Below are 19,975 nucleotides of genomic sequence, written 5' to 3'. Positions count from 1 at the left end.
CAACTGCCATTCTAAAGTGCTGGAAAATATCAGGTATTATAAATATTGCCATAATTTCACTGTTAAATAATAGATGGAATCAAGTGTCTTACCATTAGTAAACATGAATTAGATTGAGTGACATGATTATCAAATTAATTTATAAATTCAGATTTTAACTTTTATTTGGAGGACTTCTATTTGTAAGCCTATAAGAAACAATTAACGAATTAACTCGACGTGGTAAGGGTGCTGGGTACACCCGATTATAGAGTTCCAGTATCTTAATTAAAGTGACTATGATTAAACAATGTACTCATGTGCTGTATATACTAAAGATGACTTACAATCAACCAATGTCGAGCACTCGCTATATAAAACCGATGTCAAACTTCCAATTACGCTAGATATACTGAAGGTGACTATAGTCATTCAACTATACAACAATATGAGTTGTATATTAAAGATAAGTACAGTTGACTCTATTTCAATGAAGTTGGTTTATGCTACCTCGTTTATCATCACGTAATAATTTATATTGTGGCGAAGAAATGTCCAATCTAATCCAAACTTCTTCGTTCGACGTTTAACTCTTCTTTTGCTTTCCTCTATTTTCAATTGTTTGACAGTCTTACTCATAATATGGATCATAGTTTCTCCTCTGAAGATTCCGTTTAACCCGCTGAAAAGATTAGACAGGTTAATAAAAGCCAGTTAATGAGAGCTCTTTGAAAAGTGGTCTGATGATGTTAGACTGTACAATAGGCAACATACAGAAGGAACTTGTTGACTTGCTGTCTGTATAGTATGACTGACTCGGCTGACTCTCCTTATGTGATACAGTTAAACAGGTCATGTATAGTACTTGAACGTTACAACTTGAAAGTTTTCATTTCTGCCTTTCCAATGTTTTCGTTTAGTTTAGACGCTGTGATATTGTATCGTGAGAATAATTTACGTAGACGGATAAAACAGCTGGAACAGGGATGCAAATAAGGTCTCAGTGGGCAGGTGCTGCTTGTTAACATAGCGTAACACCAGCTGCAGATTTTTAACTGATTTTCTAACATCTTATGAACTTTTGCCAAGCTATTGAAATATAGAGGCATATCTTTTCCAGTAACAATGTTTCAAATTCGTTTCTCCCGTGCTTGTGCAAAGCTAGAGGAAATATGAAAATCATCTCAACTTTCATCTTTCTATTATCATTCGTCTGTTCTTTCAAAAAACAATGTCTAAAGTACATATTTCATATTTCTACAAAACTATAAAGAGTACAAATCCCTCTATTGTAAAAATTTCAATCTTCTCTCAAAAGCAATATTTAAAATTCACCTTGCATACAACTACAAAATTCTAAACGATACAAAAATCACTCCAATCTTCTTTACCCCTTTATCACCAAAATTTATATCTTCTACAAAAAAAAAAACCGATTATATCTCCTCATTCATTTACCTCTACAAGATCATAAAACACTATAAGATATCATTTCGATCATTTTCATCCCTGCATGAACAAAACTCTGTCTTCTATAATAAATTGAAAAATCAATGTTTGAACTTCACATCTATGACGTTTACTCGAACACGGAGAAACGAATACAGTCCAGATTCCAGAACATCAAGATTCCGTGTCATCAGGATGTCGGAGTTCGTCTTTTGACGTGGAAGGCCACCGAAGTCGTAGCCCTACGGCTACGCTGATTGTGGCGGACCCTCGCGACCTGGACCGTGGAGTTGCATCCCTCGTGCAAGATTCTCCCGCGTGCCAATCAGAGACGAAATCAAATTGTTTAACACAGCGGACACCAACTGCTATTTAGAAGCAGCATCTGCCTTGCACAATCAAACTGCAGGATTCCTACAGGATGCTCCAGTCGCGTCAACTGGAAAAGGAAAACAAAATCCATTTACTGTGATGATGTTTCGCAATGTCTTCATTAGATAATGTATTATTTTATATGTGAAATTTAACCTTCTGCCATGGTCTATTAGCTTTTATCGAAGCTGACGTTTCCAAAAAAATATAGGATATAGCATACATATTTTTATTTAGCATACACGTTTTTATCTTGCTCACTTCCTGCTTCTAAAACTTCAATTCGTCATGCAGGTTTCTAACAATTTGGAACCAGACGTGTCATCCCTGTTGATTCATTGTCGATTCTTATTTCTTATTCAATTCCTTAATTTTCCTCATAATCATTCAAAAAAAAAAGAAAAAAAATAGCATCAGAGACGTATTAATTGCCTTTATCGACTATCATTTGTGTTTGTTGATTCAGACTTCACTTTGAAGCAATTATTCTATTCGATACCAAAGACTGACCTTCTCGATCAGCCGAACCAATTGCCTGCCGATTACCAGGTTTCCACGGTTTTCGGGGCAACGAGAAGATGAAACCGATAACGCGATACCGGACGACGACAGGGAAGGGGCGATTTCCCGTAACGAGAGCATATAACGAGGCGAAATTAAGGGGCATTGTGCCTTAAACAGATTGCAGAGTGGCGCGAACGTGACCGGTAGGCATGTTTCCCCGTTGCTCGATCAACTTGCACGTATATACACTCCTATCCATAAGTCACTGGACACTTACGTGTATATACGTATATATACATTTCGGATAAGGAGTAATGAGCTTTGCTATTACAATATAAAGTTGACAGTTATTACTTATTATTGTTCGTATGCGTTATAAGGGAAACCGAATTAAGCTAAATTCTTTGTATTCTTTCTATTGAATTGAATATTCTTCGTTCTCTGAATTATAGTAAATTCTTTGCGTTCACTGAATTGAATTGAATTCTCTGTCTTGCGTGTGTCTTCTGTGTGAATTAAGATAACTTCTTTACATTTTCTGAGTCGAACTAGATTTCAAGAAAATCTCTCAATTTTCTAACTCTTTTGAATACCCCACGTTCTACTTAAAAAATTTTCTTTCTACATACAAACACAATCGACAAATATTGTATTCTAAACAAATCTGCTTACCTTATAAATTATACATACATTACTATTATTATATTAGACGATATTATTATTACAATTATATTACTACAGTTATATTAGAAGTTCATTGATATAAAGTAACGTATGTTTATTACATTTTGAAAACCATCAACTTGATTCTGCTGCTCAATGCTTAATAAGAATTATGTTTAAAATTAGTAAGTTTCCAGTGGCTTATAGACAGAGCTATATACGTATATAGGTACACATATAGGAAGAGGAGTCGAAAGCCTGATAAGGCGATGGAGAAACCAACGCGTCGGTGGAACGTGGAAGCGGGGAGAAACGTATACGAACCACTCAGCCCCGTGTTTGCCTACACGGAAATCCTCTCTAACGGATTCTAACGCTCGACCGAGCTTGTACTTTTTCATCTTCGACCAACCGACGATTTTCCCTGCACCCTTTTCCTAACGGACCTTGCCGCTTACGTCGTTTCTCTGCGATATCTTCATCGAGGATAGGACATTCTTCAAAATGACAGACTTTAAGTCTACTCGTTTCTGTTAGAGAAGGATAACAGGTTGTTAATACAGTGATCGTTGAATGATTTAAATGTAGATTTTGAAAGTATAAAATTGAATCGGTATCAGTATTTGATCTGTGTTATTTGGGTTTTGTGTAGAAAGATTTATTGCTACCTTGTGTGTACAAACCTTTCGGAGGAATTTGAAGAAGACCTGGATAACGTGAAGAACGTAGAAGTTAATCTTCTCAAGTTCTTAGTATTTGGAATTTTCTGAAATGTTGAAACTGCAACTTTGGAGGTGATGTTTTGAACTTCGATTGGACTTTAGATTGGACACTTCATTTTCCGAAATTTCGGGGCTGAAGTTTTGGAACTCTCGGGTTCTTAACATTTGAAATCTCCGTTCTCCGAAGTTTTGCAACTGGAGTTTTTAAATTCTAGAAGTTTTCGTCTTCAGGAGGAGATCCTTAAGAGAAAGATATAGCGTATAAGTTTCTATGAATTTGTCTTTATAATTGGAACAATATGTTGAGAATAACTGGTAATTACTCTCTTCCAGGATACGGAAGCAGCTTATCCAAGTCAGCACTGGACACGCACACCCACCTCAGGCAGCCTGGTATGTAGTAGGTAGATATTTTTGAGAAGTTAAAGCACTACACCTTCTTAGTCTACGGCAAAGACAGAAAGAAAATATTATATTAATCATAAATATTATTGTATAAATTTACCAATAATAGATTTTCTCGTTTTATCATATTTTTATCAACAATTGTCCTTTTGTGGAGACTAACAAAGATATAATTCTAACAAAGATTGCAACAGTTAAAATAGTTGACTTATTAAAAGAATATCGACGGATACACGCGAGCTAAAAAATTACATATCATGATCTACAAAAGAGCGAACATTCACGCGTGGCCCAATCGACGGTGATTTTCGACGTAATTGCACGGAATGACCTTCACGATTATTACGTTCGTCACTAATCACGCAAAGCCCCTCATTCCTGACTTTTCAGCACCACGCCCAAAAATTACTCTTTCCGACTGATCAATAGCTTTAAATAAGTGACTCGAAAACCGTTTCTAATGCTTCTGCTCTTATTATTACAAATATTCAAAATTAAAGTAAATAAAATATCTACTAATCTAATCTATATAAAACTAGAAGATTATTTCTACAAAGAGAAACTGACGTACTTAATTGGATTACTTCTATATAAAATTTATATTCGACTAAACTAACTAACTTTGCATTAATACCGTCAATATCTTTCAGCATCTCGGCGGAATTTAATTAATACATTATTTATTAGGTAATTAATATATGTATCAGATACTCCTATTATCCTTGCAAATTATGATTAGAAAGTAATTTATGCAACGTTCCTTACATTACCCAGTATCTATTGAAACGACACTTTACACAATCAGAAAAATTGAACTAACAACTTCGATTTAAACTTTAAATAAGCAGAGCAATTTGAAAAAGTATCACAGAAGGAACGAAGCGTATCTAGTATAGATAGAATTAATATATTATAAAAGTAAAGCAGATATCTCTTCCTTTCACTACTGAAATCAGAATATCATCACCATCAACCGGTCGATGCTTTACCGTCAGTCAAATTTGATTTACATAAGATAAAGTTTGAATAGAGAATCCAACGGAAACCACGGTCTCTACTCAGATCGATGTAAATTTTCGTTCGAGAATTCTGAGTTTCCGCCAAACGAAGAAAAGAATCTCCGCAGATCTAACTTGAAACAGGATCACCGGTGTCCATGGAATTCTGCATCTTCTTGGTCGAGCAGCTTCATAAAACATAGGATACTGAAAAGTTACAGTGGCGTTTCAGTATCTCTGTTGGCGGTTTCGGCTCATCCCTCCCCCAACCCCTTTAGCCTGTTCAGCAGATAAATGGGTGTACCGCGCCCCTTCCCATTATTAACTTGTAAGTGAATTACCGTTCGATCGAAAGGCGATCACTCCGCCACGCGTTTCAGGGGATTCATCGGGCGAAACGACCTTTGAGGTCCGGCAATTCACCAGCCATCCCCATCGTGTACGTCTGTCCCCTATTATAATCTGTTGAAATGTATTTTTATGGGAGTCGAACCAACGACAGTCAGAATTATACAGTTGCTGTGATTCCTTTCCATTTTCTTCCATTTCCATTCTTGATTTCTCTTCTTTTCGATAATACCGGATTCAGATACTTTTGATCTTCTTCCTGAAAAATTCCATGTTATGTATATTTTTAGAGGAACAGCGGGATTATATAAATATTCTGACAGCTTTAAATTCTGTAAATCTTCTGCATCGAGGTGCATAAATCTACTCAATTGTCCGATTTATCTGAATCCACTGAATTCTCATCTCACATGCCTGGATCTTCTGAATTGTCCGACTTGCCTGGATCTCCTGAATTGTCCGACTTGCCTGGATCTCCTGAATTGTCCGACTCCTGATTGTCCTGGATCTCCCGAGTTCTTTCTAAATTCTGCAAGTTTCATAAAACGAAGTAAAGCAGGTCAAATCTAATGAAACTACACGGTCCACTAGCATTAAACCAAACTAACATCAAGCAAGCCGAACCTAATTGCAAGCTTAAAATTTAATACTTAAACTACCGATTTTTACATATTATCTACATCTGTTATTATGTACGTACTACGTCTACAAGCGCTATCATATACATTAAAAAAAGTAAAAAAACATAGAAACGTATAATATCCTGGTAAGGCAAAGAAAGATTGTTCTCCGCATCTGTCACGCGAGGGCCATATTTTGATCATTTAGCTCACGCTCGGTCGGAACGCGATGCTCAGTTTAACAGTGTTCGCTCTCTCAGAAGACATTCGTGTACGCCCTTTGAACCACTCCGTCGTTCGTTCCTTCAATTGAAATTATTATGATCCAAACGAACTCTATTCTATTGTAGGGTTGCGATTATATCCTTTTGTACGGTTGTAGGGCACTCTAGGTCTGAGCAGTAGCGAACGACGGTGATGACGCATTGTAAGGCTTTTAAAGGGCGATACAGGGAGCACTGGGAAACAACCGTGTAATGGATAGGTATATGTTCGGAGGAAATACCGACGAAAGAAGAAGAAAAAATTATAGTGGCCTCGAGTAGAGAAATATAAATTTTTCCGCTCTCCTTCTTCGTTTTCCACGAATGTTCCCTGCAATTATAAACACAATAATTTAACAATTCCATGTAGGAACAATGACCAACAGAAGAATATTTCAAATCCGTATATGATAATTTTAATAAAACTTACATAGAAAATAATTTTAGAACAAATATTCGATATATGTGTTTTCTGTTAGCGATCGTGCTTGACTTAGAAAAATATACGTAAAGATTATTACTGTTTGGAATAATTAATAAGTGCTATTATTATTAATTATCGACTCAGATATTATGATAATGTAACTCTTTTAATTGCGCGTTGCTGAATCGACTGGGTAAAAATTGGTTCATACCATAAGAAGTTGAAAAACAAGTCATTGCTAGAAATAATATAGGAATTATAGACGAGAATATTCAAAAAAGACAAAAAGACAGAAAAGTTCTCTTGTAGAACTAACTAATTAAAACTAACTTGAACAACTATTATTGGAAAGCAATTTCATAGAAAATTCAATGAAAGGATCATTCCTATACTTACTATATATGCTTAACAATTACCAAATAAATTTGTATACGTGTATCACAGATGAAAATGAATTTAAATATTCCCTTTTAACATCTTCTAGGATTATCGAGTCTGAAAAGAAAACGACAGAATTAAAAAAAGAGACGATCACTTGGGCAAAAAGCAAGGCAAAGTTTATGAATGAAGATGAAAGGATTGTAAATTATGAATCGAATCTTTCCAACTGTTGTAGATCCCTATCAAATGTTCGGAGCGACGAGCAGTCGGCTCGCGAGCTCCGGTTCCGGTCAGATTCAGCTCTGGCAATTTTTACTCGAGCTACTGTCGGATTCGAGCAACGCCGCGTGCATTACGTGGGAAGGAACCAACGGCGAATTTAAGTTGACTGACCCTGACGAGGTGGCGAGACGTTGGGGCGAAAGGAAGTCCAAGCCTAATATGAATTACGACAAATTGTCGAGGGCTTTGAGGTGAGTGACGTTTCATAATCCTCCTTTAACACACGAAGCATAAATCCTTTAATAATTAGTACACCTCTTATCCTAATTAAACTTTAGAACGCGCCTTATAAATTTTATAAATCGGTATAATATATACAAGAATTCCTGTAATTTCAATTCTTGTCATATTGCAAAAAGAAACTTTAAGAAGGAAATATAATAGACTACTAATTAGTATTATTTAAATTATAAATTACTGACAAATAGTAACAATTTTTATAAATATCTTTTTAAATACCCACGATATTCTCAAATTAAAGGCCCAAAATATTCAAACTTAAAATCCATATCGCTTGTGCCAAATATTTCTTCGAATCCTCCAAATATAAATTCACCTTTCGTCCGTTCTCGTATCTCTGTTGCCCAAACCAAGCCACGCATCTGATCATTAGACCGCGCGATTAAACCGCAATCCAAAGGGCTAAAAAAGAACGTGAGCGAGAAACGTCAATATTTAACGGATAGACGTCCGCGCAAAAGATCCGGAGAGAAAGTAAATTCGTTGAACGAAAGAGGACGGTAGCGCACAACTATGACGGGGTTGGCGCAGAGAAGCCAGGGGAGAGAAATTTCAATCACCGACAGTCAGACCGACGGCAGACGCGGTTATTATTTTTCGATCAGATCGACTGATTATATTACCCGAGACTGCTCCGCACTCTCCTCTTCCTCTCTCTTCTTCTGTTTCTATTCACCACCACCATGGCTATCCCTTCACATAGCGACAAGTTTCAAGCTTTGCCGCGCGACAGTAACTCGACAAAAAAAAAAAAAAAAGATAGGAAGAGTCGTTTCCGTCGCCGCGGAAGCGGAGTCGTTATCGGCTTTGGCAAATAGAATTTATTAAATAAGAACTCGCTGGTTGCATGGAGATTTTTACGGCTTTCAACGAGTTCGTAAATCGCCGGTTTATGGCGGAACGTGGTCTCGCTCGATCGTATCTCGACCAGTGTGAAATAAGAGGATAGAAGGACGAAGCTTGGTACATATCGTAGCTTCAGTGCTGTGGCTCCTGCCTCTGTTATCTTATGTCCTTATCTTTGTTTTCGTTGACGATTTAATACGATGAAATGTGGCACAGCTTTCTGAACTGTTGCTTGAACCTGAAAAATAATAAATGAAGAGTAATCCCACAATAACAATTAAGATAGTATTCATAAAATGATGATCTTCTTTCTTCTACCTTGTACGCGTCTCCATTATGTTACAGAATTATTATACATAACGCATTTTCCCTTATTAAATAGCAGAAAAGAACCTCGATCTTCTACAAATTTCTTCAAACTAACTGTCAACTGGCATTATCGAACCACAGAAGAAATCTATGTTAAATTTCCAGATAGGTATTGGAACACTCGTACTATTCTACATACTTTCATACTCTTCATCACATAAAACGCAAAATACAGATTAAAATCTAAACATTCGTAGATCCCCTATACATATACTTCAACCGAGGTCATTTTCGTTAATCGTTCTAGAAATGTAATCTTCTCGCATCCATGTTGCATCGAGGCATCCGTATCTACTTGCAGGTACTACTACGACAAGAACATCATGACAAAGGTCCACGGGAAGAGGTACGCGTACAAGTTTGACTTCCAGGGCCTGGCGGCAGCGACGCAGCCCGCGGCTGCGGACCCAGCCGCGTACAAATACCAAAGCGAGTTGTTTATGTCCGGTTATGGGCACGCGAAGTTGAACCTTATGCCACCACCGGCCGCCTCCGTGTCGGTCTCCGTTCCAGGCGGCCTTTTCCAATCGGCCTCCAGCTACTGGTCCACGAGTCCGGGTGCCAACCTGTATGCGGGACACCACACGGCCTCTGGCCATGTGCCGCCTCATCTGGGCACCTATCCGCACTACGCATGACCCACCGCCGAACACTGGGGCGCCCTGGGTACGCCACGTTAACAAGTTTCTACTCGAGGGAATTTAACCGACCGCCGCCATCGCGGTCTACGTGTGCCGTCGGTCCGTGGATTCCGCAAATAGACCACACCTTTTGCGATTGCACTATCCTGCTGTAGTGGTTGGTGATGTCGTTTTATCTGTCCTCTTGCAATTTTTGTTTCTTTGATAAGTATTTATATCCTTCTTCGATTCCATTGAATTCTTCATTTTCTCATTGCCTTTGCTTGGCCAGAAAGTGGATGATGAAGTGAACAGAGAAACCTCAAAGTATTAATGTAACCTGTGAAATTTTAGACGAATATTAATTTTATGATTTTATATAACATGTAGACATGTGCAACGTGTATTAGGGAATTGGAAAGGTATGTATATGAATAATTATGTTTCGGTATCTGGGCAGATATCGCGTGTACAGATATTAGAGAATATTATATGCTTATTAATATGTGCATAAGAATATGTGTGTATTTACATATTCAGATAGTTTAATTCGTGTATGTTTTAATACGTGAACGTTCTAGCATCTAACGTTTTGAAGAGATCACCGTCTCAACGGTTATGTACTATATCACGGTGTATCTAAGAAATACAGCGACTACAGCGATACAGAAATAAGTAATAACATACACAACGAGATTATATTTTTAGAAATCTCTAGGTTACAGGTAACATTGACAATTTTTTCTCTGAAGATCCAGCTCTCTTGGAGGACAGATCTCCTTTGAACAATATTAAACGAATCAATCTGTTTCGGCATATGTAATATCCTAATATAATATTCTAATATATATTTTATCTTAACGCGTGTTAATTAAAAAAATTACGCGAATTAAACTACAAATACGTTGATTCATATAGCGCACATATATTTAAATAAACATGAAACGCAGACCTCTATCGGAAATTAGAGCTATTTCATGATGGCAATAGAATTTTTGCATTGAAAATTGGCAATTTTCATAGTAAAATCATGAGAAGTTCCAAACTCGTAGATTCCTGGAGCACGTGTCGAGAAGCATGTAAAACACTGTTTATTATAATATTGTCCCTTGCGTGACCACTGGACAATGCAAATATTCAGTGACACTCCCGCAAGACTGAATGGTTTTGTTCGTGGATTTGATGGAAGAGAATCCATTTCTGCTTGAGCATGATCGCTGTTCCCTGAAAAATAGAACAACGTTGAAATCTTTATCTTTGGTCGTAATCTTTCCTAAGTTTATTGCTACTGAAAGATAAAATTATAATTCTACGCAAAACAATGCTCGAAAGCTATGATTTCACTATCAAATAAAATACTTGCTCACGGTTTAAATAATCTAGCGCAGTTGATATTTAAGTCATGAAACTTTCCGTTTCATCCGGCATCGAGGAGCACGTGGACAGATTAAACGATCAAACTAATCAGCAATATCATAGTCGCTGTCACGACCAGCCGATCTGGTTCCTTAGCAGCAAACAGCGACCAATTTAAATTACTGACGCGAAACTGACGATCACGCGAGACCACTCTACCCCCAAAAAGCTTTCGTTTACGACCGACGGTGCACTCAAATTATTGTAAGAACGTTGTACATACAATATAATGGATTACGTAAGTACAGGGTACGTTCACAAGACGATTCTCGTCAGTCGTTTTATCTCGACGATATCCAGTACCATCATTGGCAGTAAAGTTTGTATAATACTATGGAAATATAATTTATATCTGAATTACTCAAGTTTCATTCCTGAACACAAAGAATTTTCGTTTTCTATTATCTATCTAATTTTGCTAGAAGTTATTACGAATAAAACATAGTTGAATTCCATTGTAGATTTTACAAGAATTAGAAAAACTTTAGACCACTCAAGGTATCCATCGTTTGATACATAATTTTTTGAATCGTTATTCATAACTTACTGATGTCATAATTTGATATTATTTAATCAAATTTCCAATTTATCATTATTTAGAATATATAACTGTGAATTAATATCTGTGGAAAGATTCTATCTTTCTATATTCTAAATAATAATAATCGTTAGTAATTTTTATATCGCTTGAAATCTTAGTACGTAGTTAATTTTCTAATACTAAGATCCAAGTAGCAGCCTTCCAATGTAATTCAAATGAATTGTAATTTCTTCACTCCAAACATTGAATTCTAGAATCTTTGATTCGTTCTCAACAATCATGCATGATAACGCCGCGATGAACCGCGTGTCGAGAATTATCCTGTCCGAAAGGACGTCGCCTTGTACGCGAATAACTAACCGGCGTACTTCCGCAGAGAAACGTCGGTGTTTCCGACTGGATGGAATCGAACATGCGCATTTTAACGAGGAATATCTCCGTACAGATGCACGATCGAGCAATTTCGAGAACGGTTCGTCGAATCAACGATGATGACAATGAGCCACATGCGAGCATCATAATGGTCGACGATAATCGAACATCCAAATAAGCTTGATCCTTCTTAGTGAGAAATGCTTACATGTTCGATTCGGGTGAAGAGCAATGCGTGTATTATAAACTCTTTTAACTTATTTGTTACATAACGAAAATGTAGATAGAGGAACCGCATGTCGTCGTTCAGAAGAAAAATTCATCGCGAGTTACGTTGCTCGCGTTGTTGGCGCGGGTTCAAAGGACACGCTGCGTTCATTCAGCGACCAAACACTATACATTTATACGTGTAATAGAACTCCATTTATCTGAACTTCGTTTAGTTGAACGAGACTATAATTAAAATCTTCTTTGCTATTTAAACGTGAATTCTAATTACTTAAGTGAGGAAAAATAAGTTAGTAGCTTAATGCAATAAGAGAGAAAGATCTTAGGAGCCTATGGTTAAATAGTCAACGGGAGTCTAAAATTTTATTTGATCGACGTAGATTTTAAAATCAATTTCGTCGATATAAACATGAAGCTTGCTGGACAAAAGATATTCAATGTCTTCCTTCTATTTCAATGGGAGGCTCGTATCTTTTGGATCACAGGTCGATATTTTTAAATATTTCTTCACTGTCTTAGATCGAACGACATTTTCTACTCGTAGTGATAAGTTAGTAAGTAGAGTAAACTCCTAATCGCTCTCAGGTTCAGATAAATAAAGTTCTATCGTTACAAGCTTTCCTTCTCATGATCTTTGTGCGATCACGATTTCACAACGAAGTACGACGCGTGTTTCAGTGCCGTGGAAAAGACTAAACCGCGAGCGACCAACGAAATTTCTACGAGGATCGTGTGCAACCGTGAAGTCTCATTTCTAATCCAGCCGGTATATGTATAGAAATATGTTTCTCTTGATCCTAGCATGACTCCTCTGAGATTACTTATTTATAATGGTGATAATGGTAATCACAAATATTTATCAAAGTGAATATTTTCAAAAAATAACATTCCAAACAGGCATACGTTCGCACAGTCCCTGTAAAAGTGAGAAGTTTAAACGTTCCTCCAAAATTTACAGAATCAATGGTTACGAACCAGTTACACAACGTTTACTCACATATATTGAAAATTCATTTTCTCAAGAACAAAATCTGCGCATTACTAACGTCAATGATAACATACAATCGATGTCGATCTCAGAAGTGATTCCAGAATCGGCATAACGTGTTGTTCTTTGCCACGAGCCAAACGCTATTAGAGAAACCATTAAACGAGCGACAAATCCCGCCAGAACATAGCACATCCATCAATCCAACGGAAGCTCGAGTCGCAATTATCGAGATTGATAAAGTACAACGTTGAGTCATATCAGAACCGAACGTACGAAATGCCGAGCCGTGCTCACCACGTCGACTCTCACCGATCAATCGAGAGATGCGGTCGCTCTATCTATGTACAAAACATAGGGGTAAGTCTCCAATGTACGCAAATCGTGGATCCTCAGCCGGCAAAACTAATAAAACTGAATAAAACGAATAAGATGAATAAATTAAAGAGAACAGGTACAAGAAGCAAAGAAAAAAAAGACAAAAATAAGTAAAAAAAAGATGGTTCCACGAAAGGGAAGATCCGGCGGGCGGTGACTTACCCCTTACTGTGGAAAGGTGTACCTCTGTCGAAGAAGCGAGTAACTTCTTAAGTCGTATACTGTATCATACCATTCGTAAGACGTAAGCACCCATAGAATTACTCTAACGATTTAGTCGTAACCAAAACCTGTCGAGCGTTCCTCGGTTTCGACCAAGGGGATCGTTCTCTCCGGGACGAGAAAACGACGCTCGCCCCGTCCTCTTCGTTTTTTCCAAAGAAACTAAAATAAGAAAAAAAAAATATATATATATAGATATATATATATATAAAGTAACGAAGTGAAATAAAACAATGGGAAAGAGAAAAAAGAAGAAAAAAATTAAAAAGAAAGTGACTCCGTGGGACGTCGACGGGCCTCTAATGTAGATAGGGTGTTTTCATGTGTAGCGTAGGCGTGTAGAGAACATAGTCTTAGCGCGAGAATGTACATCAGAATGTATTTCGATTGCAATGTGTCCTCCTGTGTGACTCTATTGTACGTGTACGTATATGTATGTGTGTGCATACCATGCATGTATGCGTGGGAGAGAGAAAGAGAGAGAGAAAGAGAGAGAGAGAGAGAGAGGGTGAGACTGGGAAAAGGAAAAGAAAATCGCGTACGATACCACGGATGAGTGGAGTAAGTGGTAGAAAGAGGAGTAGGCGTGATTCGCACAAACTGGAACACTGGGATGATAATAATAACAATGACGATGACGACGATGACAATGATGGATGAGAGAGGGCGAAGGGTGTTTGACACTAGCATAGACCGCGTTAGGCTAGGTAGATAAGCGACCCCTTCGAGAGGAGAAAAAATGAGTTTCGTCGAGAAAGACGAAAAAATATCGTGTAATACGGACCACGATGTAGCAAGGTTGTGAAAATTTGTCAAGAATTCAAATAATTCTTAATGTCAATTCGAGGGAAGAGAATTAACAGATATATCACACGTGGACCTGAAATCTTAACCCAAAGCTACATGAAAAATTTGTTAATACAGAACTGTTTAAAGTATATTAAAATAATAATTTATACTTCCACCATAATTTCTCTTTCTAGATTATCAAAATAGTAAAATAATAATTAGCTGGAATACCGTTAAACCTGGTTCATATTACTCAAATTACCTGAATCCAAATCACTCGAATTAAGATAGATTGACTAATATGAACGAGGTTATTAATCTTGAGTCATTTTCATTTTATTTTGCGTAAATCTAAAATATGCAATTATACAATCCTAAATGGGTCCGTAGTCCTAGTAAAAAGAAGTCTCATTATGGAAGATAAAGTGGAAGTAAACAGTAACCTCGATATCAATTAACTCGTAGATTATTAACTATCTGCACCCAAAATTGAATATTACTAATAAATAGCTTCAGCTTTCCAAGCTCTGCAATTATGCAAAGGTCCATAAACAAAGTGAAAGTGGCACCTCGTATCTTCTCCTTATAAGATATCAATCATTGCAACTACTCGATGGTCTTGATTTACAACCTCGCCATATCGTGGCCCGTAGGTCGCGAGAAACAGTGGTAGCAGAAAGATGGAATCGTGGAACGGGACATAGATGAAAGAAGAGCCGAAGCAGTGTAAGCAGAAGAAGAGCAGCAGGGGGGTGGGAAGGGGCGCTGTTGTTGTTCTTGTTGTCGTGCGCTTGTATTAAAGTCGCCATGTTCTAATTAAACGTGCCGACGGGGTTGTATCAGTCGTCGGCAAAATCAATGTGACTTTCTCTCGTATCTGTGTATGCACACATATACATGTGCACACATATATACATAGCAACATGGAGATGTTCGCGTAACGAGTATGTTGCTTGTAAGTTAGGTTGACTACGACGTTGTTGAGAGGAAGAGAGACATAAAGGTTCGTATCGCTGCTCCCTTTCTTCCTTGAAGCGTAAACGAAACCTGGAAAAAAAGAAAAAGGACAATAAAGGAAAGAAGCAGACACAAAGGATAGCACTGTGAAACGAGAACCGGATTGAGAGTCGTAGGAGGAGGGTTAGATAGAAAATAAAAAAAAATTGGAAAGAAAAAAAAAGAAGAGGAAGAAAAAGGGGGAAAAAGAAACGTTAGCAACACACGGTAGGTCAGTCTTGGTTGTCGGCGGTTGGCGAATTGGTCGGGTTGCCATGGAGAACGCTGGGTATTCCCTGGATTCAGGCCCGCCCCAACGGGAAACCCCCATTCGGGAAATTCGTGGCGTCGCCGAAGCTGCCGCGGTGCCGGAGGTTTAGCTCGGCTCGGCTAATCGATTCTGCTACCAATCAGCGCCCGCGCCGTTCCTCCTCGTCCTCGTCCTCGTCCTCATCCTCCTCGCGCCGCTACCTACAACATCTCTCGACTTCTCACTCGACCCTTTGTGTAGGGGTCTCTCTACACACCCGCGAAACTCCTCCCTTCTCTACCACGAGATTCCATCATAATTCTCTCTCTTTCTTTCTCTCTCTCTCTCTCTCTCTCTCTCTCTCTTTCGGTGTGCTCCACCTACGTGTGTACCCTTCACCATACTCGTGGTACCACTTTTACCTAAGCAGCCCAACCGTCTGATCCCTATGTACGGTTATTATAGTGAGTGAGGAGCTGGGTCTTGGATAGAAGGGCTGACTGAAGGCTGGCCAATCGACGTTTTAACCTTTTCCATTTCTTGGCCTTTCTCTTCTCTCCTCCAAGGTGAAACGTTTCTCAAAGTGTTTATACATATGCACTTGGTAAGGTTGCACATAGAAAACTATGGGAGATTGAAAAATGGTTGGTTGATTTGTAGAAGGAAAGAATGGTTTAGAATTTACGTGTATTTAAAAGGAGGTTAAGTGAGTTGAACTAAGTTAGTAGAAAATTGTTGTTTAGATTGCCTAATTTTTTTATTAGAGATAGGGAAAACTTTTATCAAATACAGATTTAAATTTGAAAGAAAAACCGTTGACCGGTATTTAGAAAGTCGTTGTAAATATTCAAATTCAAATTTAAAGAACATTATTAATAGTGGTAATACATGAAATATCTTGCATTATCTTAACAATCAAATGAGGATATTAAAATTATCAACAATATAATGGCGTCCGTAGAACGAAATCAATGCAAATAAGTTAACATTTTCGCATAAATATATATAATATTTGAGCAAAATATTATTTCCTCGTTTAACTTACATTTATACAAAAACGATTACACTTATTTCAACTTTATAACTATTTATACAATGTAAAATTAACTTACATCCTTTTTAAAATTCCAGATATATAAATGTAGAAAGCATGATCCTCAAAAGCCATTCCATTTTTAAAATATGTACCTAGGAAACACAGAAATCCAATTTCTCAGAACCAACATCGAAATATCAAACATCCCTACTAACACGAACTTCTAAAATTTGTTTTCCCCAAAAACTAGAGCCTTAAATCTTAAAGGTTGTCGAACTTCGCTCCAATATATGGTTCTATTTGAAAAACTCACGAGTAATAATTCTTTATTGTTTGAAAAAAAAAATGGAAAAATATTATTATTATCGATGACTCATTAATTATAATAATTAAAATGACTTTGAGAACGTGTTTTATTATATGTAAGGTATATAAAGACATCAAATTGTTGAGAGATCTCGTTCCGGATTAACGACAGGTAACCTGCGCCTGGAGAACCTTGAACTATCACCGATGTTTATCAGACCGCCTGGGTGTATGAAAATGTGCAACATTATTCACAGCGAAAAAGAAATTACATAATTAATCGTAGAGATTCTTAAAACTTTCTAACCGACGATATAATCAAAATGAGTTTGAAACACTTGGCTACCGGTAAGATTATATTAGTGAAACTTGATATTAATATAATTGCAAAATAATTCCTTTTATACTATCGTTCTGTAGGATCAGTTGCCCCGCCCATTGTATCTGGAAAAATACGTTTGTATAGCATGCGATTTTGTCCGTATGCCCAAAGAATTCATTTAGTACTTGACGCGAAACATATACCGTAAGTAAACTAATTTTTCAAATTATAATTTAACTTTGAAAATTTTGTTTATATTTTTCACACATTGCAAACAGATGTTTAATTCATATTTTCTGTTTATTATAATTTTTAAATGCTTTATTTTTGTTTATAAATGCAGTAACTATTGTTTATTTATTTTTGTAATAATCTCAAAACCTCTCTTCCTCTCATACAAATACATATACATAGATATGCACTAAATTGTTTATTTTATTGTAATATTATTCCCTAATTACAGACATGATGTTGTTTATATTAATTTGACAAATAAACCTGAATGGTTACTAGAAAAAAGTCCTTTGGGCAAAGTTCCTTGTATAGAATTGGAAGGAGGAGAAACATTATATGAAAGCCTTGTGATTGCTGAATATTTGGATGATGCATATCCACAAAACAAACTTTATCCTGGTAATCCCCTTGCTAGAGCTAAGGATAAGTTGTTAATTGGTAGATTTAACTCTGTTATAAATACTTTGTATAAGGTATTTATTTCTCATATATACAATGTACTTATGCAAAATACAAATATTATGTACAACTAGAATACAAATATTTTTATTTTAGTTATATGTCAGTACATCTATAGACAGAGACATATTTGATGAAGTCTTATCAGAATTGGGTCTTTTTGAAAGAGAACTTGTATCAAAAGGAACACCATTCTTTCATGGTAGTTCTCCTGGTATGTTAGATTTTATGATATGGCCATGGTGGGAGAGATCTGATGTAGTTAGAGTTTTACGTGGAGATCAGTTTACTATACCACGTGATAGGTTCAAGAGATTGGTAAGTTACAAACATATTATGTCAAATGTAATATAAAATTATCCTATACAAATTAGGATATATAAACAACAAATTTTTCTTTTTTGTTACCTATACAATACTAGTTGGAATGGAAATCTGCCATGAAGGAGAATCCTGTTGTTCGAGCTAGTTACTTAGATACCGAAGTACATGCTAAGTACATGCGAAGTCGTCGTGCTGGAACGCCACAGTACGATTTAGTTACTGCTTAAGTTAATAACTTCTAATTTGTATCTTCAAATATATATGTTTATAAATAATATGATATATTTAGAAATGAAACATTACTCACAGAATGTTGCTAATAATTTAATGATTATCAGTTTATAAATGTTGTGAATTTGTTGTAAAACTAATATAAACATAACTTTCTATTTCGTTAACTATTTGTGTAATAATCATAACAAATCTATTTTATATTATGAAATATATCTACGTGATTTAAATAAAATATATTGGCATATCAATCTTTCTGGAAATTACCATATAATTTGATCACAAATGCTAATTAAATTTTGAATATATATTTATAAAAGAAAGTTATTATTGCTAAAACCTATCTTCCAAAGTAACTGTTTCTATGTCAAGAGACATTTTTTACATTAGTAATATTGCTATTGTAACACAATATACAATATTTATAGAGAAATCTGCTATATTAGTAGAAAATTTGAGCAACATTAAGAAATTTTTTTCTAACAGTACCCAATAAGTATAAAATTACAAAAAAAATAATTATAATATAAAAACTGAATAAATGTCTAATATATTACATTAATGACATTTCTTAAAATATGCATGATTTAGGAATGTTAATTTATATCGTTCCATAAAATAATACATATAAACCATAGAGCAGAAAACATGCAAAAATCATGCTTGCTGCTACCATGAATGACTTTGTATTTTGTCTCCTTAAGCTTTTTAATTTCTCTTCATTTTTTACAAGTACCTCTTGAATTTCTTCCAGTTTCGACTCTAATTCCTCACGAGTTTCCATTGTGAGCAATTTCGTCTTGAGTCTTTTTTTCAACACATCCACTTTGTACATGGATTCATTTAATGTATCTTCTACCTTCTGTATCTAACATGTATACAAATATGTTTAAAAACCAGAAGCATAGGTTAAGATAGAATAATTTCAGAAACTAAAGTATAAAATATATAAAATCTATTATCTTATTTTTACATATACCTTTGTCATAATCGTTTCATCCTGCGTCATTTTGACTTTAAATGTATGTATGTCCTTTTCTGTTATATAAAACACAAATTATCAACATCTCAAATTCGTATTCTGAATTTTAATGTTACCATGTGTTAGATGCATGTATTCTCACTAACTTGCTGAATACAAAATGGCGGTACAAACCAAGCTTACAGATATCAATAAGATAAATTACAAAGATAATTTTTATGGTTTTCTACTTACAAGTATTTAATTTTCAAAGAATTTCAATAAGAAACTAAAGAGCAGTAAAGTTACATGCACCTTTTTTACGTTTTATAAAAGTATAATTACGTCTTATATTGTTGCGATTTTTAAAAAATGCATACACACTCTCTTATCTAAATATTTATAGTATAAAAGCAAGGAAAGTCATAATTAATATT

The 19,975-nt window shown here is 36.0% G+C and overlaps 3 protein-coding genes and 2 long non-coding RNA genes across 5 annotated transcripts in view; 2 read left to right on the top strand and 3 right to left on the bottom strand.

The window, feature by feature from the left end:
* Window positions 1–15,278, top strand: part of Ets65A (DNA-binding protein D-ETS-3) — a 69,428-nt gene extending 54,150 nt beyond the window's left edge. Inside the window, exons 4-6 of the mRNA XM_033327956.2 lie at window positions 4,023–4,082; window positions 7,364–7,601; window positions 9,167–15,278. Of these exons, the coding sequence (XP_033183847.1) occupies window positions 4,023–4,082; window positions 7,364–7,601; window positions 9,167–9,503 (635 nt within the window). The 3' untranslated portion in view covers window positions 9,504–15,278. The remainder of the gene's footprint in view (window positions 1–4,022; window positions 4,083–7,363; window positions 7,602–9,166) is intronic.
* LOC143302753 (uncharacterized) lies at window positions 283–5,696 on the bottom strand. The gene is made up of 7 exons (XR_013058548.1): window positions 5,434–5,696; window positions 5,105–5,299; window positions 4,013–4,134; window positions 3,651–3,929; window positions 3,292–3,497; window positions 754–1,867; window positions 283–661 (listed from the first exon to the last, which is right to left on the bottom strand). It is a non-coding gene; the product is annotated as an uncharacterized LOC143302753 (long non-coding RNA).
* LOC143302755 (uncharacterized) lies at window positions 7,522–9,289 on the bottom strand. Its single transcript, XR_013058551.1, has 3 exons — window positions 8,815–9,289; window positions 7,967–8,734; window positions 7,522–7,624 (listed from the first exon to the last, which is right to left on the bottom strand). It is a non-coding gene; the product is annotated as an uncharacterized LOC143302755 (long non-coding RNA).
* A 1,744-nt stretch (window positions 15,279–17,022) lies between the features above and the next one.
* On the top strand, window positions 17,023–18,828 carry LOC117153685 (pyrimidodiazepine synthase). The gene is made up of 5 exons (XM_033327960.2): window positions 17,023–17,355; window positions 17,428–17,533; window positions 17,793–18,036; window positions 18,119–18,340; window positions 18,445–18,828. The coding sequence occupies exons 1-5, from the start codon at window positions 17,331–17,333 to the stop codon at window positions 18,571–18,573; spliced, it is 726 nt and encodes a 241-aa protein (XP_033183851.1). The 5' UTR covers window positions 17,023–17,330; the 3' UTR covers window positions 18,574–18,828.
* Window positions 18,024–19,737, bottom strand: LOC117153688 (uncharacterized). The gene is made up of 2 exons (XM_033327963.2): window positions 19,557–19,737; window positions 18,024–19,445 (listed from the first exon to the last, which is right to left on the bottom strand). Exons 1-2 carry the CDS (start codon window positions 19,584–19,586, stop codon window positions 19,179–19,181), a joined length of 297 nt encoding a protein of 98 aa, XP_033183854.1. The 5' UTR covers window positions 19,587–19,737; the 3' UTR covers window positions 18,024–19,178.
* Window positions 19,738–19,975: the final 238 nt, after the last annotated feature.

This window comes from Bombus vancouverensis, chromosome 1 (genome assembly GCF_051014615.1).
Source record: "Bombus vancouverensis nearcticus chromosome 1, iyBomVanc1_principal, whole genome shotgun sequence".
NCBI lineage: Eukaryota > Metazoa > Arthropoda > Insecta > Hymenoptera > Apidae > Bombus > Bombus vancouverensis.
Note: the sequence above shows the minus strand (reverse complement) of the source record. Positions and strands in the feature narration are given on the sequence as shown.

What these genes read in the sequence shown, in the direction of transcription:
- LOC117153688 (XM_033327963.2), bottom strand. Translation starts at nt 19,586, where the DNA reads ATGACGCAGGATGAAACGATTATGACAAAG. An exon ending in ATGAAACGATTATGACAAAG is followed by an intron (nt 19,446 to 19,556) that starts GTATATGTAAAA and finishes TATACATGTTAG; the next exon opens with ATACAGAAGGTAGAAGATAC.
- LOC117153685 (XM_033327960.2), top strand. Translation starts at nt 17,331, where the DNA reads ATGAGTTTGAAACACTTGGCTACCG. An exon ending in TTTGAAACACTTGGCTACCG is followed by an intron (nt 17,356 to 17,427) that starts GTAAGATTATAT and finishes ATCGTTCTGTAG; the next exon opens with GATCAGTTGCCCCGCCCATT. An exon ending in CTTGACGCGAAACATATACC is followed by an intron (nt 17,534 to 17,792) that starts GTAAGTAAACTA and finishes CCCTAATTACAG; the next exon opens with ACATGATGTTGTTTATATTA.